Consider the following 21,561-nt stretch of genomic DNA (forward strand, 5'->3'; position numbering starts at 1 on the left):
GCCTCTCTGGCCACCGAGTGGGCAGATCGGCGGAGGCGGGGGCCAGGGCTGGAGGCAGAACGAAACAGGAAGGCAGGCCTGGTGGGGGTAATGGCGAGCGGCAGTCGGGAGGAGAGGAGAGGACTGCGGGGAGGTGCGGGCGCTAGGCCCGCCTCGGCTCCGGCGTTGCGCCAAAGACCCGCTAGGAGGCGCCGCTGCCCCGCGAAGCCGTGCCCTGCCTCTAGCACCACCCAAACCCCGCACTCCCGCCTAGAGAAGCCCCGGAAGAGGCGGGGCGGCGCACTCAGATGCCGCTTCCGGTTTCAGCTTGGCCTCGAGGCGGGGGAGGTAAACTTGGGGGGGGGGAGGTCGCGAATAGGGAGCGGGGAGGGTGCGAGGTGGCTGCGGTGGGCCGAGGGCAGGCAGTGTTAAGGGGTACTAGGGCAGGGTTGGGAACAGGGTGGCAGGAGGCCGAAAGCTGAGGGACAGGCTCTGGTCTTTGAGGCTCACCCCACATCTGAGCCTCCGGCATTTTCCCTTGTGCAATACAGTCCTGGAGCTCCTGGGAAGCTTGGCGGTGCCCGAGACCTGGGTGCAGGGCAAGGAAGGCTTCCCAGCGATGGAGAAATGGGAAGGGAACTCCAGCAGCGGAGTAGAGAGGTGCACAGAGCTGGGGAAACGACTATAGGGGCCTGGGGAACCCTTTAAACAGATTTTCTTTAAATGTTTGGAGCCATGTCTATTGGGAGAAGAGGTCAGGCCTGTGGAGAAGGCTGAAAGGGGACTAGTCAGCCCAAACCTGCTGGAAGGAAACTAGCTCAGTCCAGTTATTTATGCCCTGCCTCCCACATGTCTCCAGCTAGCCTCTCCTAGAGGATGTGGGACAGCCCTGTCCCCATAGGTGTCACTCCATCACCCTCATCTCCTGCACCACATGGTGGTCACCCCGTGCCTCCTTCCCTGCCTTTTCTCTTGTCCACAGGGGCCACACTCTCCATAGCAGTCAGAGGGAACTTTAAAATAGTAGATCATGTCACCTGCCCTTAAAAACCCTCCAATTTTTTAATTTTTATTTATTTATTTTTTTTAGGCTGCACAGCTTGTGGAATCTTAGTTCCCTGACCAGGGATTGAACCTGGGCCCCAGCAGTGAAAGTTCCAAGTTCTAACCACCGGACTGCCAGGGAATTCCCCCAAACCCTCCAATTGTTTCCATCACATTTGGAATAAAATTTAAACTCTTCCCTGCCCTTGGCCCTGATGATCTGACCCCTCCTGACTACCCACTGGTGCTGGCCCACAGCTGGGCCTGTGCTGTGACAGCCGGTGCTGGCCCAGGGCGTCTCAAAAGCTTTTCTCCAGCAGCCTGAAGCCATCCCCAACCAGGCTTATTCCTCTAACTCTGTCTAGTTGGCTTCAGTGGCAGCATTTGTTCCCTGCAGTACTGCAGAGCAATGTTCCATGCTTCCAGGGCTCAGTGACCAGCATCTCTCCCAGAACAGGTCCCCTTTCTCTTCCCCCTCTGCTCCTGGTCACCATCTACAGGAAGCTCCTGAGCCCTGGTGGCTGGGCCTTGGAGGCATCTCATGGGCTGCTTGCTGTTGGATTACCTTCATTAGGGTTGTTTTTGCTCCTTCATTAAATTAAATTCCAGGAAGCAGTGCTAATGAAGGCCCCAACGAGTTGCAGAAGCTACCAGCCCCAGCCTTTGGACAGCATGGCAGGGAAGGCTAGGCAACAGGGTGAGCAGAGGAGTGGCTCCCGGGGTAGGGCTGATTATCATTTCCCAGGCCCTCTAAGGACACTGGGTTACCCAGGGGAGGGAGCCTTTAGAGGCTGCATAGGTAACAGACACAGTGGCAAGTTGGACAAGAGCTTTTCAAGGACATGGAGGTGGGCTCAGCTCAGTCATGGACCCAAAGCCTTGAAGGCTCCCTGGGTCCCCTGCTAAGTCACTGGGCAGTTCTCCCGCAGTCATATCAGCAGCACCCTGAGTGCCAGGATCAGTTGGATTTTCAGGGCCAGACATGGGTCACTGGCTTGGAGATGCTGTTGTCCACTGTAGGCTCATATGAACTCCTACCTCAGCATCTCTTGGGCACTTGGGAGCCCCCTGCCTTCCCTGTGCCTCACTGATGCCTCATGGCTGGCCTCCCTCACACCACAGTCCCTCTTGCTCTGGGTGTTCTGGCCAGGCTGGCCTTTCTGTTCCAGGAACACTCAGGCCCTTCCCGCCCCAAGGTCTTTGCACTTGCTGTCGCCTCTGCCTATCGCTCTCTTCTCTTGGCTTGTCACATGGTTGGTCCCTTCTCATCATTCAGAGTTCCCCTCCTTGGACTGTTCCTCCTCTTTTTTTCTTTTTTTTTTTTTTTGCGTTACGTGGGCCTCTCACTGTTGTGGCCTCTCCCGTTGCGGAGCACAGGCTCCGGACGCGCAGGCTCAGCGGCCATGGCTTATGGGCCTAGCCGCTCCGCGGCATGTGGGATCTTCCCAGACCAGGGCACGAACCCGTGTCCCCTGCGTCAGCAGGCGGACTCTCAACCACTGCGCCACCAGGGAAGCCCCCCTTTTTTAAAAAAAAATTATTTATTTATTTTTGGCTGCGTTGGATCCTCGTTGCTGCGCGCGGGCTTTCTCTAGTTGCGGTGAGCGGGGGCTACTCTTTGTTGCGGTGCATGAGCTTCCCATTGCAGTGGCTTCTCTTGTTGCAGAGCACAGGCTCTAGGTGCGCGGGCTCAGTAGCCGTGGCTCGCGGGCTCTAGAGCACAGGCTCAGTAGTTGTGGCGCACGGGTATAGTTGCTCCACGGCATGTGGGATCTTCCCGGACCAGGGCTCGAACCCATGTTCCCTGCATTGGCAGGCGGATTCTTAACCACTGCACCACCAGGGAAGCCCCTGGACTGTTCCTCCTGCATACACCTCCCAGTGGCTCTCGTGTCACCCTGTTGAGTTATTCCAAAACAGTGGCGTTCATTTCCCTGTTTACGTGTTTGGCGTGCTCCTGAAGGGCAGGGTCCCAGCTCCCTTCCTCACCCTAAGGTTCTCGGCATAATGGCACACAGTAGTTTCACAGCAAACAGTAGTTGAACAAAGGACTCCTCTCAGAGCCTCCTGCCCGTGTCAGGTGGAATCCCCTAGCCCCCAGAAACTTGAGCATGGAGTGCTGGGCCCTGAGTTCTCCAGGCCAAAGCCAATTGAAGGAGGTGGATGACTGTGAAAGGGAACCCTGGACCCCAAGGCCTGCCAGGCTTGGGACTGTTTCCCTGGGGGTAAGAGAAGCCTGGGAATAGCGGTTTGGAAGGAAGGGGCAGAGAGGGCAAGGTGGCTGACTCCAATCTCAGAAGTGCTGCTGGGCTCAGAAGCAGGAAAGGGGAAGTGCAGGGGATGCACTAGGAGGTGGAGCCTGGCTCAGGGTTGCAGGGAGGGAGCCAGCTCTGACCACTGAGATCTACAAACAGAAGTTGCTGAGGCCCTATCTGCAAAGCTGTGATTTGGTGGTACAGGGCCTAGCTGGGGACTCCCTGCCACCTGAGAGCCATGGAGATGGAGTGGCCAGGATCCTGGACTTGGCATCCCTGTGGGGTCCTGCCTGTTCTTGGACTCTGGTGGGGGCAAACACACCCACCCCGAAACTGCCTTTGGGGAAGTTCTGGCAGCTTCCCCTTCCTGGAGTCTGTGGGCCGGGGTGTCGCAGCCCACTGAGGGGGTCTCTGTTCCTCACCCTGTTCAGCCTGGTGCACGACAGGAGCTCAGGACAAGCTGGACCTGCTCTGTGGACTGCGGTGAGCCTCGAAGTTATCCTAGCTGTCCACGTGAGCCAGTAGCTGCCACTTCTCCATTCCAGCTGGGATGCCATCCTTAGTTCTGCTGAATGTCATTTTACTGTCCTTTACGGTCTAGTTCAGGTGCTGCTGGACCAGCATGCACAGACACAAGTCATGCCTCCTCTGGTGCCCATGAAGCCCTGGCTGGGCAACCATCCTCCGCCCCCAGAACAATGTCTCTTGAAAGGATGAAAGGGCTCCTGGGTTCCCAAGTGTAAAGGAAGCAGCATGCCTGTGATGTCCCTCGCTGGATGACTGTGGTTGCGTCCTGACCCCTTCTGGGTCTCAGTGGCCTCAGCTTCAAAGCCAGGTGTTTCTCTAGCTCTGACTGTTGATTTTCTCCCTAGCCCGTTCCCGAACCCACCCTCCCAGTCCCTGTTCCCACTTCCCTCAGTGATCCTCTCCCTCTAATACTCCCCACACCACCTCCACCAAGAAGGCTCCCTGACCTTCCCAGGCACCATGAGTTTCTACCCTCTCTGCACAAACAACTATGGTGAATATTTTTATAGTGATGGCAGGATTAGTGTTTTCACCTCTCCCCGCTCCAGGGGGAACCCCTGGAAGGGTGGGTTAAACTTTGTGTGATTCATTCGTTTCATTTGACAAATATTTACCTGCCACCCTCAAGGACTATGCTGTAAGGGGTCTGGAATCAGAGATCTGGGTGGGTGGCAGAGACTCACCACTGGGATAGTGGCATCTGGCTGGGGAGGGGAAGCCCCAGGACAATGGGAGTCAGAGATGCCCAGCTCACAGCCAGGGAATGAAAGATTGGGAGGAGGGAAGTGGGGGAAGGGAATGGGGGACGTGCAAGAGAATGGGGAGCAAGGCAAGTCAGATGGCTGGAGTGCTGGTGTGTTGCAAATGGAGGGAGATGAGGTGGGCCTTGGTTGGGGACAGCCCCTAAGGGGCCTGGCAGAAAGAAATTACTGTTACAACAACTCACCCCTACTGAGGGCGTTTTGTGTACCATGCACATTCTGAACATTTAGCTACATTTCCTCCCTTATCCGTGACCTCAGCCAGTGTAGTGGGTAGCTATTACTGTTAGGTCCATTTTACTGATAAAAAAAACTGAGACATGGGAATTCCCTGGTGGTCCAGTGGTTAAGACTCCGAGCTCCCGGGGCTCAGTGATTAAGAATCCACCTGCCAATGCAGGGGACACAGGTTCGATCCCTGGTCTGGGAAGATCCCACATGCCTCGGAGCAACTAAGCCTGTGCGCCACAACTACTGAAGCCCACGCGCCTAGAGCCCGTGCTCTGCAACAAGAGAAGCCATGACAATGAGAAGCCTGCGCACCGCAACGAAGAGTAGCCCCAGCTGGCTGCAACTAGAGAAAGCCCCGCGCGCAGCAACAAAGACCCAACACAGCCAACAATAAAACAAACAAATAAATAATAAATTTATTTAAAAAAAGACTCCAAGCTCCCAATGCAGGGGGCCCGGGTTCGATCCCTGGTCAGGGAACTGGATCCTGTGTGCTGCAACTAAGACCCGGTGCAGCCAAAAAAAAAAAAAAAATTAAAAAAAGACAACAAAAAACTGAGGCACAAGGCGTTTCTGGTACTTGTCCAAAGTAATATGCAGCCGGCAAGTTTGTGGAGTGCTCCTCAGAGTCCCTGCTGTCAATCACCACTGTGCCACCTCTGCCCCTGCACAGTCCAAAGCCGTGTGTGTGGGCTTTATCCTCAGGGTACTGGGGAGCCACAGAAGGTTTGTGTGCAAGAGAGTGATTTGGTTTCTTTCAACAGGATCCCCTTGACTGCCATGTAGAGGATGGATTGTAGAGAAACAGGAGAGCCAGGGAGGAAGCTGGAGGCCTAGAATAAGGGACAGTGGGGACAGAGAATGGGGATGTATTTGAGGGGGAGTTAAGGAGGGGAAGAAACTGACAGGATGTAGGGGTGGGGAGCAAGGGTCATGGCTCTGGCTGGTGGGAGGTCACAAAGTGGAAAGCCTAGGAACAGGGGTTATTGGGGGTACCCGAAGTGTCTGGGTTTCAGAGCAGCGGTGGACATGGGGCTGGTGATTGGGGGAGAAGTTGGGCCTGTGGGGCTCTGAGCCCCTGGAGTGGGAGGTGTGTGACTGGAGGAGCAAACAGAGACTTCGCAGTAGCCCTGGGGACCCCCATGAAAATGGTGAGGGAGCAGCCAGGAGCACTGGATGCAGGGGTTGCTGGACTCTGTAGGAAGAGCACTTAACTGGAAGCGGGTGGCTAACTGGTGGGAAGGGTGCAGATACCACAGGAACTGGCTTGGGGCTGGGGGAAGCCATGCCTCCCAGTGGCCCTGTCCTGCCTCACCTCCATTGACTGGGGTCTGTGTCTACCTACCTCTGGTGAGCCTGGCCTCCAAGGGACGGACAGTTTCTCCCTGTTGCCTGGCAAATGCTAGAGCTGTTGCCTGGCAACTGCTAGAGCTGTTGCCTGTTGCTAGGAGCAGGCTGGGGAGGCCCAAGGAGGGAGGATCAGCTCTCAAGCGAGGGGCGGGGCTGACAGGGGAAGAGGCCCACCTTGGAGCTGGGTTTGTAGTCTGTGTGGACAGGCTGTGTTCTTGGCTGTGTGCACCCATTTTTACAGTGTGTTCTGTGGATTTGAAGCATTTTGGAGGCTGAGCCTATGTATGGATGTATAGAGCATATCTCTGAATGTCTGTGTCCCTGGGTGGGCATTGTGTTTTCAACAGTTGCGCTGAGTGCTCATGGCAGGGCCTGCCTGAGCTTTGGTTCCAGGCAGGAGGGAGCCCTGCGGGAACCATTTGAGGACTTACAGGCCAATGCCCCCTCAACAAGAGAGCCATTCAGAGAGGGACACATGGACATTCCAGGGAGAGCAGACTGAGGATTGAGAGTGGAAGATGTGTATCAAGGTGGTAAGGAGGGAGTCTGTGCTAAACAGGGGACTGTGGGTGGCTAAGCATTGATGACCAAGCATTGGTGGCCAGCTCCCTTCCCTGATTTGTGGACCTTCCTTGTCTTTGGACTGGGGCCTCCCCAGCTCATGGCACTAGGGCCACACAGGACACCTTCCTGGGTAACCCTTGGCAGACTTTTTAAATGTCCATCGGAGGTCAGGGCTGTGGCCTTCTCCTGGAGAACAGGATCAGAAAGACTGAAATGTCCCCTTAGAAATGCTGCTGCCTCCACCCCACCTTTGTCCAGCCATGGGGTTGCAGCCACTGTCCAGGGGTGACAGGGCATAAGATCATGGCCACTTATCTTCCCAGAAGTCAGGTGGCACCTCTCTCCCTCTCTCTCTCTCTCTCTCTCTCTCTCTCTTTCTCTCCCGTGGGTCATGGTTGCTGGGTCCCATGAAGGAGTCCAGGATAACTACCTGCAGGAGGATACCTCCTAGAAGATCAGAGAAGGATGGATAAGTCTTGGATGATTAGAGGAGGCATCCCAGCTGTAGGGAGACAACCTGGGCAAAAGTGTTGAGGTGGCAATAAACCTTTTTCTTAACTGCAACCTAGAGAGAAGGGGCCAACCCCGCTTTAAGACTAAGAAAGCAGCAGTCCAGAGAGCCTCCGGGGCTCTGTGGATCCTGAAACAAGTTTATTGGGTTCATTAACAAGTGACGAAGACACGCCTCCTCTGCTCTGCTCGCCCAACTAAGAGGACTGGTTCCTGCTCGGCCCCTGAGGTGCACTGGATCTCCATCCTCAGGCTACGAGATCCGCCCGCCCCCGCCGTCGGGCAGCGGAGCTCCAGGCGCCCCGCACCCAATCGGAGTCCGGCCCCGCCTACAGCCCGCCCTGCGCTCAATCCTTCTGGGCTAGGCTCTACCCCTACCGCTATCCCTTGGCGTGGCTCCGCCTCCAGCCCGAGCCGAGCTTGGGCCGCACCTAACTTCGCCTTCGCTCCGCCCTAACTTCGCCTTCGCCAATCACCAGCCCCGAATCTCATATGGCCCCACCTCCGGCCCCGCCCCGTCCCAGACCCGGGCCTGACTCGCTCCGGCCCCACCCCCTGCCCGCCCTGCGGTCGGTGCGCGGCGGCCTGGAAGGCACCGCCCGCAGACGCTCGGAACTGCCGACCTGTGAGCTACTCGTAGAGGGCCGGCGGCGGGAGCAGAGTGGGTCGGGCGGGGCCGAGCTGGGCCGGGGCCGTGTGGGGGCCGGGCAGCGGCCGGGCCGGCGGACGGCGGGATGGGCTGCACCGTGAGCGCCGAGGACAAGGCGGCGGCCGAGCGCTCCAAGATGATCGACAAGAACCTGCGGGAAGACGGAGAGAAGGCGGCGCGGGAGGTGAAGTTGCTGCTGTTGGGTGAGGCCGCACCCTGCGCTGGGACCCCCGATTCCCCGCCCAAATCCCCGACTTTGACCTGAGGACTAGGGCTTCGAGCTCTCAGACTCGGCCTGGACCCCCCACACCTGGACTTGAACCCCCCAAACCCGCCTGACAAGGACATACAAATAATGGATCAAAACTCTGGGTTGGCCTAGACCTCTGATCCATAGCCCAGACTCTCAGATCACATCCTCAACTCATTCCAGACCCCAAACCCCCAAATCCAGCCACCAGTGCCCCAACACCCGCTGCCCAGAACTCTGCTTCACCATCCACCCTTGCTGACCAACCTCTCAGATCCTCAGAGCCCCTGCCTGTCCTTTCATACTTCCCTAGACTTTACCCAACCCCCCAGAATCCCACTCGGCCCCCACCTTCAGGCACCACCTGTTCCCTCACCTGCTCCCCCTATTCCTATTGGGCATGAGTATCTCCAGGGCCCCTCCCAGGCCCCCAGTCACTCCCTCCTTTTCCCTCTGTGCCCCATCCCTACTCTGGACCCAATATTCTCCACCTGTGCACCTTGACCCCAAGGGACCTCTCAAGTGGGATGACTGCTTATGAGCTCTCTCTCCAGCCAGAACCCCCAAACCTTTAGAGACCCCTGCTCCCTGCATCTGGCCCACCAGCTCCCTCTCTGCACACATCTCTCCTCAAACCCTCTGCTCCCCTGCTCTTAAATCCTCTCCCACACTCTGGCCTTCTCCAGGTTCCCCCACCCCTCCTACACCAGGTGGGCCGGGCTGAGTGGACTGGCCCCAGACCTCTAAGGGGCTGGACTGAGGCTCCACTGGTCATGTTGGGGGAGGGGACCTGGCCTCAAGCTTCCCAGGGAGTTCTGCTGGGTATCTGTTTCCCAGTTTCTAAACCCTGTCTGGGCCAGTGAGGGGGGCATCTGGGAGTAGGAGGGAGTGTGGAGGAGTTTGGGTTGCGTCGCCTCCAAGGCCAGGGAAGATGGTGGCTGCTTGAGGGGTGGGGGGAAGTGGAAGTGGTGAGACAGCCGACATATTGCTGCCCCCGGCGGGCGGGCCAAGGAGATATGCTGATGGGTGCTAGTCTTCCCGCACCCTTTCTGGGCCCAAAGGCCTGGGAAGTGGCCTCCGGGGGTGGGTGGGCCTGTCGGATCTTGAGGCCCTGTGAGTGGTGGACCAGCTGGTTGAGTAGTTGGGGGCCTGCTGGGGGTGGGCATCTGAAGTGGATTTGTGCAGGGGCTGCGGGCCTGGTAGTTGTCCCAGTCCAGCCTCCCCCTGGGAACAGGTGTGGTGCCCAGTGGTGGCCTGATTTGGGGGGGTTTCAGGCATGGGGGTGAGGGAGGCCCTCGCGGCAGCATTGGAGGCTGGACCTGTATGTGGGGGGGGGTGTGGCCCCTCAGCCCCAGAGCTGCGTGGGGTCCCCAGGCTGTGAAAAGCGGGGCTTTTCATGCTGAGCATATGGCCGAGGGACAGCATGTCTTCCATCCTGGGCCCATCTGTTGACTGTCCCTGGGGGCCTGGCCTCAGGGGCACAGCCCCGGAGGTTTCAAAATGGCATCCGCTCCTCTGCCACTGCGGGGAGGAAGAGAAGGGGCGGGAAGGGGCGGCGGCCCAGCCTCCTGGGCTGTTTTGCGTTGGGCGCTTGCCTCTTCCTGTCTCTGCTGCGAGTGCGGCAGCGGCAGCAGCGAGTGGGTGGCGACGCGGCGGAATGCCCATCGCTGCTGCCCGCTGGGCCTGGGGAGGGTACTGCTTCCGGTACTGCTGCCTCCCAGTGCCCGGCCAGGGGGTCTCTAGCCAGCCCCTTCCCAGGCCGATTGCAGTTATGGCAGTGCCCGAGAAGATGTGGGACTGGGCCATGGGGCTCCTGGCCTGTTCTGTGTCCTGACCCCATTCCACCAGTCTTTGCTGCTTGGAGCCTGGCTCAGGTTTTAGGACTGGCCACCCCTCCCATGCTGGGCCGGCAGCAACCAGGGGTGCAGGGTTCCATAGAAATGCTCAGCATTTTCTAGACTGGGGAGTCCATCTCAGCATTCTGCCCTTCTGGCCTTTGCTTTCTCTGTGAAATGGGCTTCCTGGGTTTGGGCCAGAGGAGTGCTGTGCCCAGGATGGGGGGAACAGGGACCTCGTGGAGGTTCCTGTTGGGAGTGGGGAGTGGGGGCTAAGACCCTGCAGAGGATGCACTGTGAGGGGCTGGGAGACCAAACTTTGCCTGAAATTGAGGACTCAATCTGCCAGGACTGCCTGGAGGAGGATCCTGGCTGGCCATCCCTTTCCTATCCAGGTACAAGGAGGTGATGGGAGCCTAGCCGAGGCAGCTTCAGAGAGCTGGGTGCCTGTCCCACGTAGCGGAAAGACCTGTCCAGGCAACGGAACTCAGGCTGGGCAATTGCCAGCCTTGCCTCCCAGCCAGAACCACGCCTGCTGCCCCACCCGCATACTGGCTCCTTTCCGTCCTGGGTTGCCCCGCCAGCAAGCGAACATAGTCACTGTCACTGTCACCGGGGCAAAGGCAGATGTGATACACACTAACTGGTGAGAGGGTTTTTTCCGGCAGCTTGGTAGGGGGAGCAGAGTTGCTGATACCAGCCCTACTTCAGCGATACCCCTGCCTCCACCCAGTTCAACTTGACTGACCAGCTGTCCCCAGGTAGAATTTGGGGCCTCAGGCTGGGCACTTAGGGGAAAGTAAACCAGAGTGTGTGTGTTTAGAGAGTGACTTTGATTTGTTTGGGCTCGTGTGGGCAGTCTACAGAGAAGGGAGAGACAGTGCCCATCGCTGGCCCCAGGAAGGCTTCAGGATATAAATACAGCAGTTCTCTCTTGCCCCTGGGACTTTGTATCTGTTCCCTTCCCTTGATGTACTTTTCTGCCGTTTCACTCCTACTTGATCGTTCTTCAAGACTCTGCTCAGGGATCGCTTCCCAGGATCCTTCTTTGACAGACCCCCTTCTCCAAGGCTCCTCTGCCCCCTGCCCCCACCCCCCCCAGCGCTACCCCCATCAGAGTGTGGTATTTGTCCAGGTCACAGCTGCCCTCCCTTGTGACAGGGGCAGGGCTGCATCCTGTTCATTTCTGAGCCTTCTGTGCCAGCATGCAGCATGATACCTATTGGGTGCTTCTTGTCTGTTAGTTGAATGAAAGCAGTGCTACTGGTGTGAACTTGGTCTTGGGGATGGGTAGATGGAGGAGCAAGATGGCGGCCACTGAGCCATCGCCTGCCATATCATGGGCAGGTGGCAAGGGCTCAGTGTAGGGCCAATGACCAGGACTGGGGGGTTGGGAGACTGAGGGAAAAGTTCTTCAGGCTGTTTCCTCCTGGTCTCAGCAGGCTATGCTGGCACCTCAGAGACAGCCCTTATCCCACTCCATGCAGATCTCTTGCTGACGAGTGTGCAGCCTGTCACAGGGCACAGCACACAGTAGGGACTCCAACTGTTCATATGGGAGACTGGCTTTACATTCTTCCTTTCAGCTCAGGCTCTTTGGGGACTGTTGCAGGCCCGCTGTCTCTACCACTCCAGTAGAGCCTGTCTAGCTTTTAGGGCTGGAGCTGCCCCATAGTCATGTGGCTCAGACCAGAGTAATGCTGCAGGAGTTCTTGGCCTGGCCAGTGCGGAGCCTGCACATACAGGGGCTCAATTAGGTTTATCAAATGAAAAGGAAGGGAGTTTTGTGACCTTTGTCCTGTCTGTGTCTCTCACAAGGGGCGTGGCACACTGTAGGTGCCTATTCAGTGTGTATGGAAAGAGTGAAACACTATTGCGAACATCCGTGAACAGGGATAAATAATTCTGGGGCTGCTGCTTGGGGCTTGGTGTAGCTGGAGTTAGTGGGAAGGGCTAGCCCAGGATCCTGGCTGGCTAGGTAATGGGTAGAGTCTAATGATGCCTATGAATGCAGGGGCGTTGCTTCCTGGAGAAGGGGTCCTCTGGGTGGCCTTGAGAAATTAGCAACATTTACCAGGGTCAGGCACTGGGGGCAGAGGGACCAACTTGGTTCCCAAGCCTTTGGGTGGGTGTTTCCTGGCCTGTGGGGAGGAGGGCTCACCCTCCTTAGACTGGCTCTTGGGGTCACACAGACCTAGGTTCAAATCCCAGCTCCACCTAGTGTACTGGCTGAGAAACCCAGTGACAGGTGAAATCCTAGTAGGTGACCGGCTCTCCATCCATAACCTGGGACGCAGTGCCTGCCTACAGCCACAGGTGTTGTGAGGACAGTACACCAAAGTCTGGGGGTGTGAAAACAGGTGGGGGACCCTCTGCTGACTCCTGCAGAGCTGAGAGTTTGGTGGGGAGGGAGCTCCCCAGCCTGGAGGCTGCCTGGCTACAGTATGGAGCCCCTGGGAACCGCCTCCCTTTCCCTTAGGCAGCTGCTCACAGCAAGCGGGAGACTGAGGCTTGCAGACATTGGGTGCCATCTGGAGTGACACACTGTCCTGGGGACCTTAGGCCCAACCTCTGGGGACTGAGCCACCTTCCTGGGGGTCTAGGGTTGGGGGTGTGTCAGGGCCCTGGGTACCACGTGGGCTGGTACCCAGGCCAGCCTCCAGCCTCCCTATTCTCCCCATGGCCTTCACCATCCCACCATCCCGCTATCCCGCCTTCAGGCTGGATTCATTAGCACTTGAATGGGGGGCGGGGCAGCTTGGGCCTCAGAGTCTCTTCTCCCCACCCCTCCCCCAGGCTAAGCCAGGCTTTGTCTTCCTGAGTCGGTGGTGCAGTGCTGGGGCTCCCAAGTGAGGGAGTGAGTAGGGGTCTAAGCCATTTCTGACCCCCTCTGCCTAGGTCCTGCTCAGGCCCCCTGGGCTCAGCCCCTGCCCATGACTCCAATGTCGGTGCAGCCAACATGAAAAGTTGTACCTCTAGGATAGGAGTGAAACTGGGTCCTTCAAGTGATACTCCTGAGCTGGGAGACTGGGTGAATAAGGGCGGTTTTGCAAAGGAAGTGACACTGGAGCTCAGCTGGGGTATCCCAGGAGGGTTGGGGGTTGGAGAACCCCAGACAGAGGTCAGAGCGGGTGGTAAGGACAGAGGGAATGCCTGCCACTGTGGCCAGAGGTGGAAGTCAAGCCAGTTGGGGAGTTCAGGCTTCTGTGCCAGGCCCTGAGGCAGCGTTAAGCCACCCACTGTGCTTGACTTGGAGCCTAGGCTGCCAGATGGGGACTGGCATGGTCAAGGACCTCTTTGGGTTGGCCCAGGGTTGGCCCTGGGCTGGCCTGAGCTGCAGGGTCACTGGGTAACATCATCGATACCCAGGCCTGCAAACGTTGCCCAGTTGCCCAGCAAGTGACAGCAGGTAGCTGGGGGTGGGGCCTGATGGGATCCCAGTGAGGTCCCTAGGCTCCAGCAGAGCAGGGGCTGGCGCTTGGGACAGCTTGGGCCAGAGGCAGGCACACTGGTCCTGTACACCCTGCCCTCGATCTAAGTCCCTAGATGTGTCTCTCTCGGTCTCTATCACTAGAAGCCACCCATTCTTTTGGCAGGAACAGGATGGAGGAAGCTTTGTCCACATAAGCCCTTAGCCTCTGAGGGACCAGGGCCTTGCCTCACCACATCCCCAGCAGAGGACGAGACAGTCCGACCCAGAGCCTAAGTGCTGTCTCCCCAGCAGGATGGGGGCAGGGTGCAGGCCAGCTTCTATCTCACCTTCCCAGTATCTCAGGGCAGGAGTCCTAACCTAAAAGTTCCGTGGGGGAAAGGAGTTAACAGGTTCTGGCCAGGCCACAGCTGATGGGCCTGCCTAAGAATGCCCTGGGGAGGGCAAGGACTAGGCCCTTTGATGGTGGCCCTACTACCTGCTGCTCTCAGGCAGCCCCTCCCTCAGCCACAGGTGCAGGGTGGGGCCCCCTCTGCCCAGCTCCACCCAGCCTCTCTAGCCTGTAGCTCTTGTTCTTTCTAAACCCCAAACACTCCACCCTCACCCCGATGCTGCTTTTGGGGCTATGGTCATCTTGGTGGTTGGAGGAATAATCTCCCTGGAATAACCACACATTCCCTAAACTGGGCTGGACCTTCAGTGTTGGCCTTCTGGGTACACTTCCAAGGCTTGACAGTAAATGCCAGGCCAGTTTGAACCAAAGCCTAGAGGTGGGATCATATAAGGCTTGTTGAGAAGGTGTCCTTATGGCTCGGAGCATTCCGGGGTGCCATGGTTGCTACAGCCTCAGAATATCCAGAGGGGGTGTTGATGGCAGCACCTACTGTGCCCCGGGCTGGAGGAGGGGCAGTGAAGTCTGCATGGCAGGGCTGGGCCTCTCAGGGAAGTGGTGTCCACACCAGAGGAAAAGGAGGAAGCAGCTGGAGGAGGAGGAGCCCAAAAGGGGAAGAGGCTAGAGAGCCGCTCACACTCTGCACTGGGGTGGGGAGTGTGAGCCAGCTCAACTGGGGGATTTAGAAGGTGAGCCCCACCTGTGCAGGCTCATCTGCATATGCCTGTGGGCGACCCTACTGGTAGTCACTGGGTTGGAGTCAATCTAGACAGCTCTGTCCCTTGTCCTGTCCCAGCAACCACTGGGCCCAAGATCTCAGAGAAGGTGGCGCCTCTGAGAAGGATTCCAGGCCCCTCCTTTGACCACAGGAAGTGGTGGCTGGGAGAGGGACGCCGGCAGGGGGGCTAGCAGGAAAGCAGAGGGCTGCTTCTATGTTCCCGAGCAGCCATTGCCCTCCAAAGCCGGAAGGCCGGCTGCAGGCCCAGATGAATACCCGGAAATGGAGCAGCAGCCCCGGGATTAGCTCACTCTGGGTTTCCCCTGCCTGGGGGTAGACAGAGGGCCCTTGATCCAGCGTAAGGATTCCCCCCACCCCACTACTCACTGGGCCTGGGGGTGCCTTCACTGGGCCTCAGTTTCCCCTCTGGTGATAACAGCAGCCGCCTCTGATTGATGACTATCGTGTAGGGCTGGTCTCATCGTATTTAACCCTGCGAGGCTGGGACTGACATTACATCCATTTCACTGATGCAGAAACGGAGGGTCCGGGACATCACGTGACTTACCCAATAAGTGGTGACACCAAAATGCGACCCAGGTAGTGACCCTGAGCACCTGCCCCCAACTTTGTCACCCCTCAGGAGCCTGTGCCCAGTTGGCAAGAACTGCTCAGTCAGGATGACAGGCAGATGCTCTGGGTGCTCATGTGTTCTGCATATGCCTGGGGGGCCTCAATTCTTCTTTTAGGAGATTGAAAGGGGACCATCTGCCCAGGAGGATGGGACCCAAGACTCTGTGCGTGAATCTTTTTCCTGCTTAAAGCCAGAAATCTGCTGTGTGGCCATGGGGTGACCTCGTCCTAATACATCTGGCCCACGTCCCCTCACGGGAATACTTAGGTCACAGTCAGGCAGCTTATCGCTTCGCTCTTCCCCTAACATTACGCTTGTGCTTCCCACAGCACCCAGGCTTGGACTGAGACCAGGCCTGAGGAAAGCTCAGAGGCTGTCAGAGTCCAGCATGGGGGCCCCTGAGCCTGGTCTGAAGACTGGGAGTTGTCCAGATGAGGAGCAGGGAAGAGTGTTTCAGCAGAGGGTCCCCACTAAGAGCAAAGCCCGTGTACGGTACTGTGTGGAGACTGATATGTCTGTGGTGTGGGCTGGCTACAGCATGAGACGTGGTGAGGCCAGTCCTCATGCTACTTCGCCTCCAAAATCCAAGTTTTCTTGCCTTGCCTTCCCCCACGGAGGTTCCCAGGGTTTTGCTCTGGGTTGTCAGGCCAGGCCCTAGGGAACTGAGGAGCCTAAAAGCCTTAGGAGAGCTAGAGCAGAAGCAGCAGAAGCATCAAGGCGTCGGTGGGCCATGAGGCCACACACAAAGCTGAGAACATGCACCCTCATGGCCAGTCAAGACTTCGGGGCCCAGAGGACCCACTCCCCCGTCTTCCTCACTGTGTGACCTCAGGCTGTCCTCTCCTCTCTTTGTGCCCAGTGCTGGGACCTGTGATGTCTTGATTCTCAGCACGGTCCATGGCTTGTGAGCACATAGGCAAACTGCCCGCTTGGGCTGGACAGTTTGGGGTGGGTGTGAGGACCCAAGGGAGGCTGCTCAGGGCAGGCATTGGGCTTGGCACACTCCCCTGAGGGGTACATTTCATAGATGGGGACACTGAGGCCCAGGCATGGGCATCTCACCCAGGGTCTACCACAGTGAATCAGGAAGAAAGGTAGGGGTTATTCAGATTCTTTGAAAACAGCAAAGCGATTTCTTAAACGAAGAAGCCTCAAGAAGAGGGGTGTGCCAATGGCCTGGCTCCTTGTATGACCTGGGCCCTGTCCAGCACTGCCTGGCTCCTGTGGAGGGTGAGACCTGTAGCCTGAGTGGCCAACAGTGCACAGGTCTCAGGGCCTCCTCTCCTCCAGGGTGGTCTTCCTTACGTGGTGCCTCAGTTTCCCTGTGTACAGTGGGCAGGGACCCACTGAGGGAGACACAGCCCTGCCCTGGAAAGCCCTCTCCATGTCTGGCAGAACCCGAGGCCTATTTCCCTTGCACAGAGAGCTCTGACTTGGCAATAGCAGGCCAGGCCCTGGTTGTTGGTGCTTCCCTGATGGGCATCATGAAGCCGCGGAAGCCGCTGGAGGCTTCCCAAGCGGCAGAGACTGGAGGGAGGGAGGTTCCGGGTTTGTTGGGGCACCTGGAGGAAGCCAAGGCCACGCACGTGGGTGGGGGTGTCACAGGCTCCATCCAAGACCCACTGCCCGGCCCCTCACAGTGCCAGACCCCAGCTGAGCCACCTTGGAGGGAGTGAGGGGGCCAAAGAGCAGCACCTGGAGGAAGGAAGAGACACCAGGGGCGGGCCTTGTAGGGCCTTTGTCTGGCGGGGCCCTCTGCCCCTCCCTGCCGTCTCCATTGTTCCCTGGCGTGCCGCGTCTCTGCGGCCGAGGGCTTCCCAGGCTCGGGAGGGGGCCGTGGCTGCGGCACCTCCCCCAGCTGCCCCTAGCCGCGGCTGCTTTCCAGAAACCAACGCTCCTCTGCGCCGCCCAACCCCCACCTCCTCCACCGGGCCTCTGGCTGACGGGCTCCCCCTGGTGGTGGCAGGACGGGACCCTAAGGCTGCAGGGGAGGGGCGGGAGCTATGGGGCCCCAGAACCGCCGGCTGCGCTGGAGACGTGGCACCTTCCTGGGATGACCGTGGGAGGTGGTGCCAGGGCTGTCTTCGGGGTGGGCTTCCCAGGGCTCACCCCTACCTTCCCCCAGAGCCCCCCCAGGGTAGGCCAGGGGAGGGGATTGGGAGGGGGGCGGTGGGGGCTAGGGGGCAGGCCCGTGCTGTGGGTTTTGAGCTGGGCTGCTGCCCGTCTACCCTGTGGTCCCAGCCACTGCCGCTTCTGAGAATCTCTGCCCTCAGGCCTGCCACGTCAGTTGGCTGCTCTCCCAAGCCCCACATGTTCCAGGGGAGCCCACCAGCACAAAAGCCTCTGCGGGGAGGCCTGTTACCCAGCCTGCCCAGCCTTCTGGGTGAGGAGAGCCAGTGAGCAGTGTCTGCCGTGAGGCTGCTGGGCGGGAAGGAGTACCCCGCTGTGGAGAAGTGCCGGGTTGTGAAGGGAAGTGACAACTAAGAGCAAAAAGCCAGCAAAGGAGTGAGTGGCTCTGACTCTGGTCCCAGGTTACACAAGTCCTGCCAGGGAACCACCACTGCTGAGTCAGCCTCTTAGCCACTGGGTCATTGCCCTGTGCTGTGCTTTGTCTGAAAGCCTCAGAAACTCGCCTTCAGAATGAGATGGTCACAGCAGGCCCCTCTGCAGGCTGCGGTTGCAGTGACCTATGCAGCGTGGTCACTGTGGGTTGCAGGAAATGAGAGGTTTGGGGAAATCTGTCATCTTCCAAAGGGTAAAAAAAATAGTGATAATAACTTTGATCTGAATGCTCACCGTGTGCCGGGCACTCACCCATCTCCTCGGACGAGATAATGGTGGTATCCTGTTTCACAGATGAGGTGTCAGAGGAAGGGCAGGATAGGACTACAGCTCTTGGAGATCTCAGGGAGAATCGGGGTGGACACCAGGGCTCTGGCAGGTCTGGACCTCCCTCTGGGAGAGGATCTGAAAGTGAGAGATGGGCCTGCTGGCCACTCGAGGCTTCACAGCTTCTTCAGAAGGGAAAGTGGGGCCAGAGAGGAAAGCGGCACGTCAGGGCCTCCCTGCAGTACAAAGCCTTGTCTGCGAGGTAGAGGGTTCAAGATAGACGACAGCAGAGACCTGATGTTGGGGCTTGGGATCAGCATCAAGCCATTGGACCAGTGGCCCTGTCTCTGCTGCAGAGGCCCTGCTGGCCTTGTTCAGGCAGGTGGAGCCGTTGTTTCTCCCTTCCCCCATCTGTTCCCTCCTCCGTTGGGGCCCAGCGCTCCCAGAGTGGAAGCAGATGTTCTAATGCAGAGCAGCCGCTGTCGCCCAGCACATCTCGGCAATTACTGCCTGCCTGCTGGGGGCCCAGCAGCTGCGCCCCAGGGCAAGGGCTGCAGAGGTTTCTTCCTTGGTGGGAAGAGGTATGGCCCAGTGGGAACACTGAGGGCACCCCAGGGATCCTCTGTGGGTCCCTCTGGTCTCAGCTGGAGAAGGAACGCCTGGTGGGCCAGCTGTGGGTAGGAGACTCCTGGCACCTTCTACTGGCTGAGTTCCCCCCACCCAGCACCTTTGCAGCAATCCGGATCCAGCTAGTGAAGCCCCCTTCTCTGAAGGGAAGGTGCAGGGCTGGGTGGGGAGAACTGGGTGCCCAGGATTAGCAAGGTACAAGCAAACTCCACTCCAGGTACCAGCCTATCTAACAGGGGAACATCATCAGGCCCTGATGGAAAAGGAGTTCCTGGGACATCTAGCTTGTGGGCTGCCCGAGAACCAGGGTGTCCACCGGGATAGCATGCTGTGGCCCCACCCACCTCTGTCCCTTGATCTGCTGTAGCTGCTCCTGGGCCATGCCTCTGATTCTGTCCTGGTGTTCTCCCCTGCTTCCTGCTTGGCTGCCAGCATCACACCCTTGTCCTGCCACTTAACTCCTTCCCTCTTGAGTCGCAGCTGCTGGAAGGACAATGGGACAGCTTTGAGTCCAGGGATGAGGGCTCCATGACCTTGGTTTGTCCACCTGTCAAATGGGAGTTGTTCTGCAATGACCCCTGTGGGGGGCAGAGAATGTCCTCCAAACTCTTCAAAGGGAGAGGAAGGGAGATTGAGGCTCGAAGGGGACAGGGAAGGGAACCTCAGTGTCTGCCAGGTCTGCAGCAGCTAGGAAAATCAGATGCAAAGCAAGTTTGTGCTGTCATCCCCATCTCTGGGCAGGGTCATGGAGTGGCCCACACCCTTTACCAAGAGAGTAATCAAAGGGCCAGACAAGGAGACTGGTGCCTCAGGTGGACGGTGGTCCCAAAGTCACCCTCACCTGTGGTCCCCTACGCCCTGGAGATCTACCCGCTCTGAGTCTCAGTTCGCCTGGCTGGGGACGGCATGATCGATCTGACCCATCACTTTGTACCCTTGGCCTCCACTCTTGCACTGGCTGAGATCTGTGGCTCCTGGGTCTTCCTTTGCTCCAGGATGTGCTCCCTCCGTCCTGCTCTGTGGGAGCAAGTGACTAGGTGGGAAGGACAGCCAGGCGGTCACCTGGCCCTCGTGGTTAGCCAGTCCAGTGCTGTCTTCCCTGCCCCATGGATATTCTGGGCCCTGGGGAAAGGGCCTCAGTGATTAGGCATCACCATCAGGCCTTCCCAGGCCCTCTCCCCATGTCCCCACTCTGCAGGTGGGAAGTGTTAGTGTGAGGGGTCCTAGCTGTTCCCCTGCCATGCACTGCCCAAGGGAAAGGGAGGGATGCTGCCACTGACCAGACCCCACACCCAGGGGAATGCACTGGGACTGGGGCCTCTAGTGCCCAGGGGTCAGACCGATAGAGGGGCTCGTGCCCCAGCCTGCCCAGAGCCTGCCCATTTGTGCCACCCCCAGTGCTCCCCTATCCTGGGAAGCAGGCCTGGGACAGTCAAGCCCAGTGATTCCAGGCAGCTGGTGGCATTTGAGAGGCCTTCTCAGGGAGGCCTCTGGGTTGTGGACATGCCCAGGCTCACAGCTGTGAAGGCCGCAGCTGCACCTCAGTTTCCTCCTGGTCAATGTGGATCTGGGGTGGGAGGTAGGGGGGATGCAGGCAGGGGCCTCAGCAGGGTCTGCTGCTTCTCCGAGGGCAGTGCAGAGACTCAGACCTGTGTCTGCCTGGGAAGTAAACCCAGTGGCAGGGACTGTGTGGCCCAGCCACAGTACCAGGCATGCAACACTGCAGGGTGAGCCACCTGCAGAGGGGCTATAACTGTGTGATAGCAGCCTCTCTCAGTTTCCTTTTTTAATTTTTAAATTTTATTTTTTGGCCACGCCCTGCGGCTTGCGGGATCTTAGTTCTCCGACCGGGGATCGAACCTGTGCCCCCTGCATTGGAAGCACAGAGTCTTAACCACTGGCCTGCCAGGGAAGTCCCTCAGTTTCCTCATTTGCAAGGTGGGGGTGAGAGTAGAGCTACCCCCGGGGCTTGTTGTGAGGTTACTTAGTGGGTGTGATAGGCGTAGAATAGCATCTGACACGTAGGGGGCACTAGTCACAGCTCGGCCGTGATCATCACTGCTGATGTTATTGCTGCTCGTGGTAGTTTGTGTGTCAGCCCCTTCATCCTCTGAGGTTGTCTTAACCAACCCTGAGGGATATGGGGGCTAGAGTCCTCAAGTGTGACTTCCCCACAGACCCCACCACACACCCTGCTGAGCTGCTCAGAGGGACAGACCCACCACAGTGATCAGGAGGCTTGGGACACACGTAGGTGGGGCATGGGGCAGGTGTGCCCAGCAAAGAGAACTGCACGGGCAAAGGCCTGGAGTTGGCAAGAGGGGATGCCTGGCGGTGACGGGGCAGAGCAAACAGTCTGGGCAAAGGCTGGGAGGGAAAGCCAGGCCAAGCTGAGGTGCGCTCTACTTGGAGCTCAGGACAGGGAGCAAGTGGCAAAGGGAAGAGGTGGGACCCTGCCTCCATCCCCCAGCCAGGAGTTGAGTGGTCTCACACTTCCCTGCAGACTCCCTGAGGAATGCAGATTTCTGGCCTGCACCCCTCAAGATCTGGCTGTGTGTCTGGGACGGGGCCTGGAAATCTGCTTTTAAAAAGACAAACAAAAAAAACACCCTCCCAAGGCATCGTCCTGTAGCATCTGAGCCACATTTTGAGAAGGGCTGGGCAGGCCACGCATCATCGTCGTACATGTCTCCCTGCCTTTCTGAATCCTGGCAACATGATCTTGGGCCAAGACTTTAATTTTCTGAGCCTCAGTGTCCTTGTCTGTAAAATGGGAGAAACAGTACCTATTTCTGGGGCTGCTATGACAGTCACAAGAGAGAGAGCCAGCAAATCCCTCAGCAATGGCCAAAGAGAAATACAGGATGGGGCTCTGCCAGGGAAGCATCTCGAGTCAGTACAGGTACGTGTGTGTGTGTGTGTGTGTGTATGTGTGTGTGTGTGTGTGTGTGTGTGTGTGTGTGTGTGTGTGTGTGT

The 21,561-nt window shown here is 58.2% G+C and overlaps 1 protein-coding gene across 1 annotated transcript in view; it reads left to right on the plus strand.

Moving 5' to 3' along the window:
• The first annotated feature begins 7,797 nt into the window (after positions 1 to 7,797).
• GNAI2 (G protein subunit alpha i2) overlaps positions 7,798 to 21,561 on the plus strand; it is a 20,531-nt gene continuing 6,767 nt past the window's right edge. Inside the window, exon 1 of the mRNA XM_029242519.1 lies at positions 7,798 to 8,074. Coding sequence (XP_029098352.1) covers positions 7,957 to 8,074 — 118 coding nt within the window. The 5' untranslated portion in view covers positions 7,798 to 7,956. The remainder of the gene's footprint in view (positions 8,075 to 21,561) is intronic.

Source organism: Monodon monoceros, unplaced genomic scaffold (genome assembly GCF_005190385.1).
Source record: "Monodon monoceros isolate NGI ecotype Baffin Bay Population unplaced genomic scaffold, NGI_Narwhal_1 Super_Scaffold_3, whole genome shotgun sequence".
NCBI lineage: Eukaryota > Metazoa > Chordata > Mammalia > Artiodactyla > Monodontidae > Monodon > Monodon monoceros.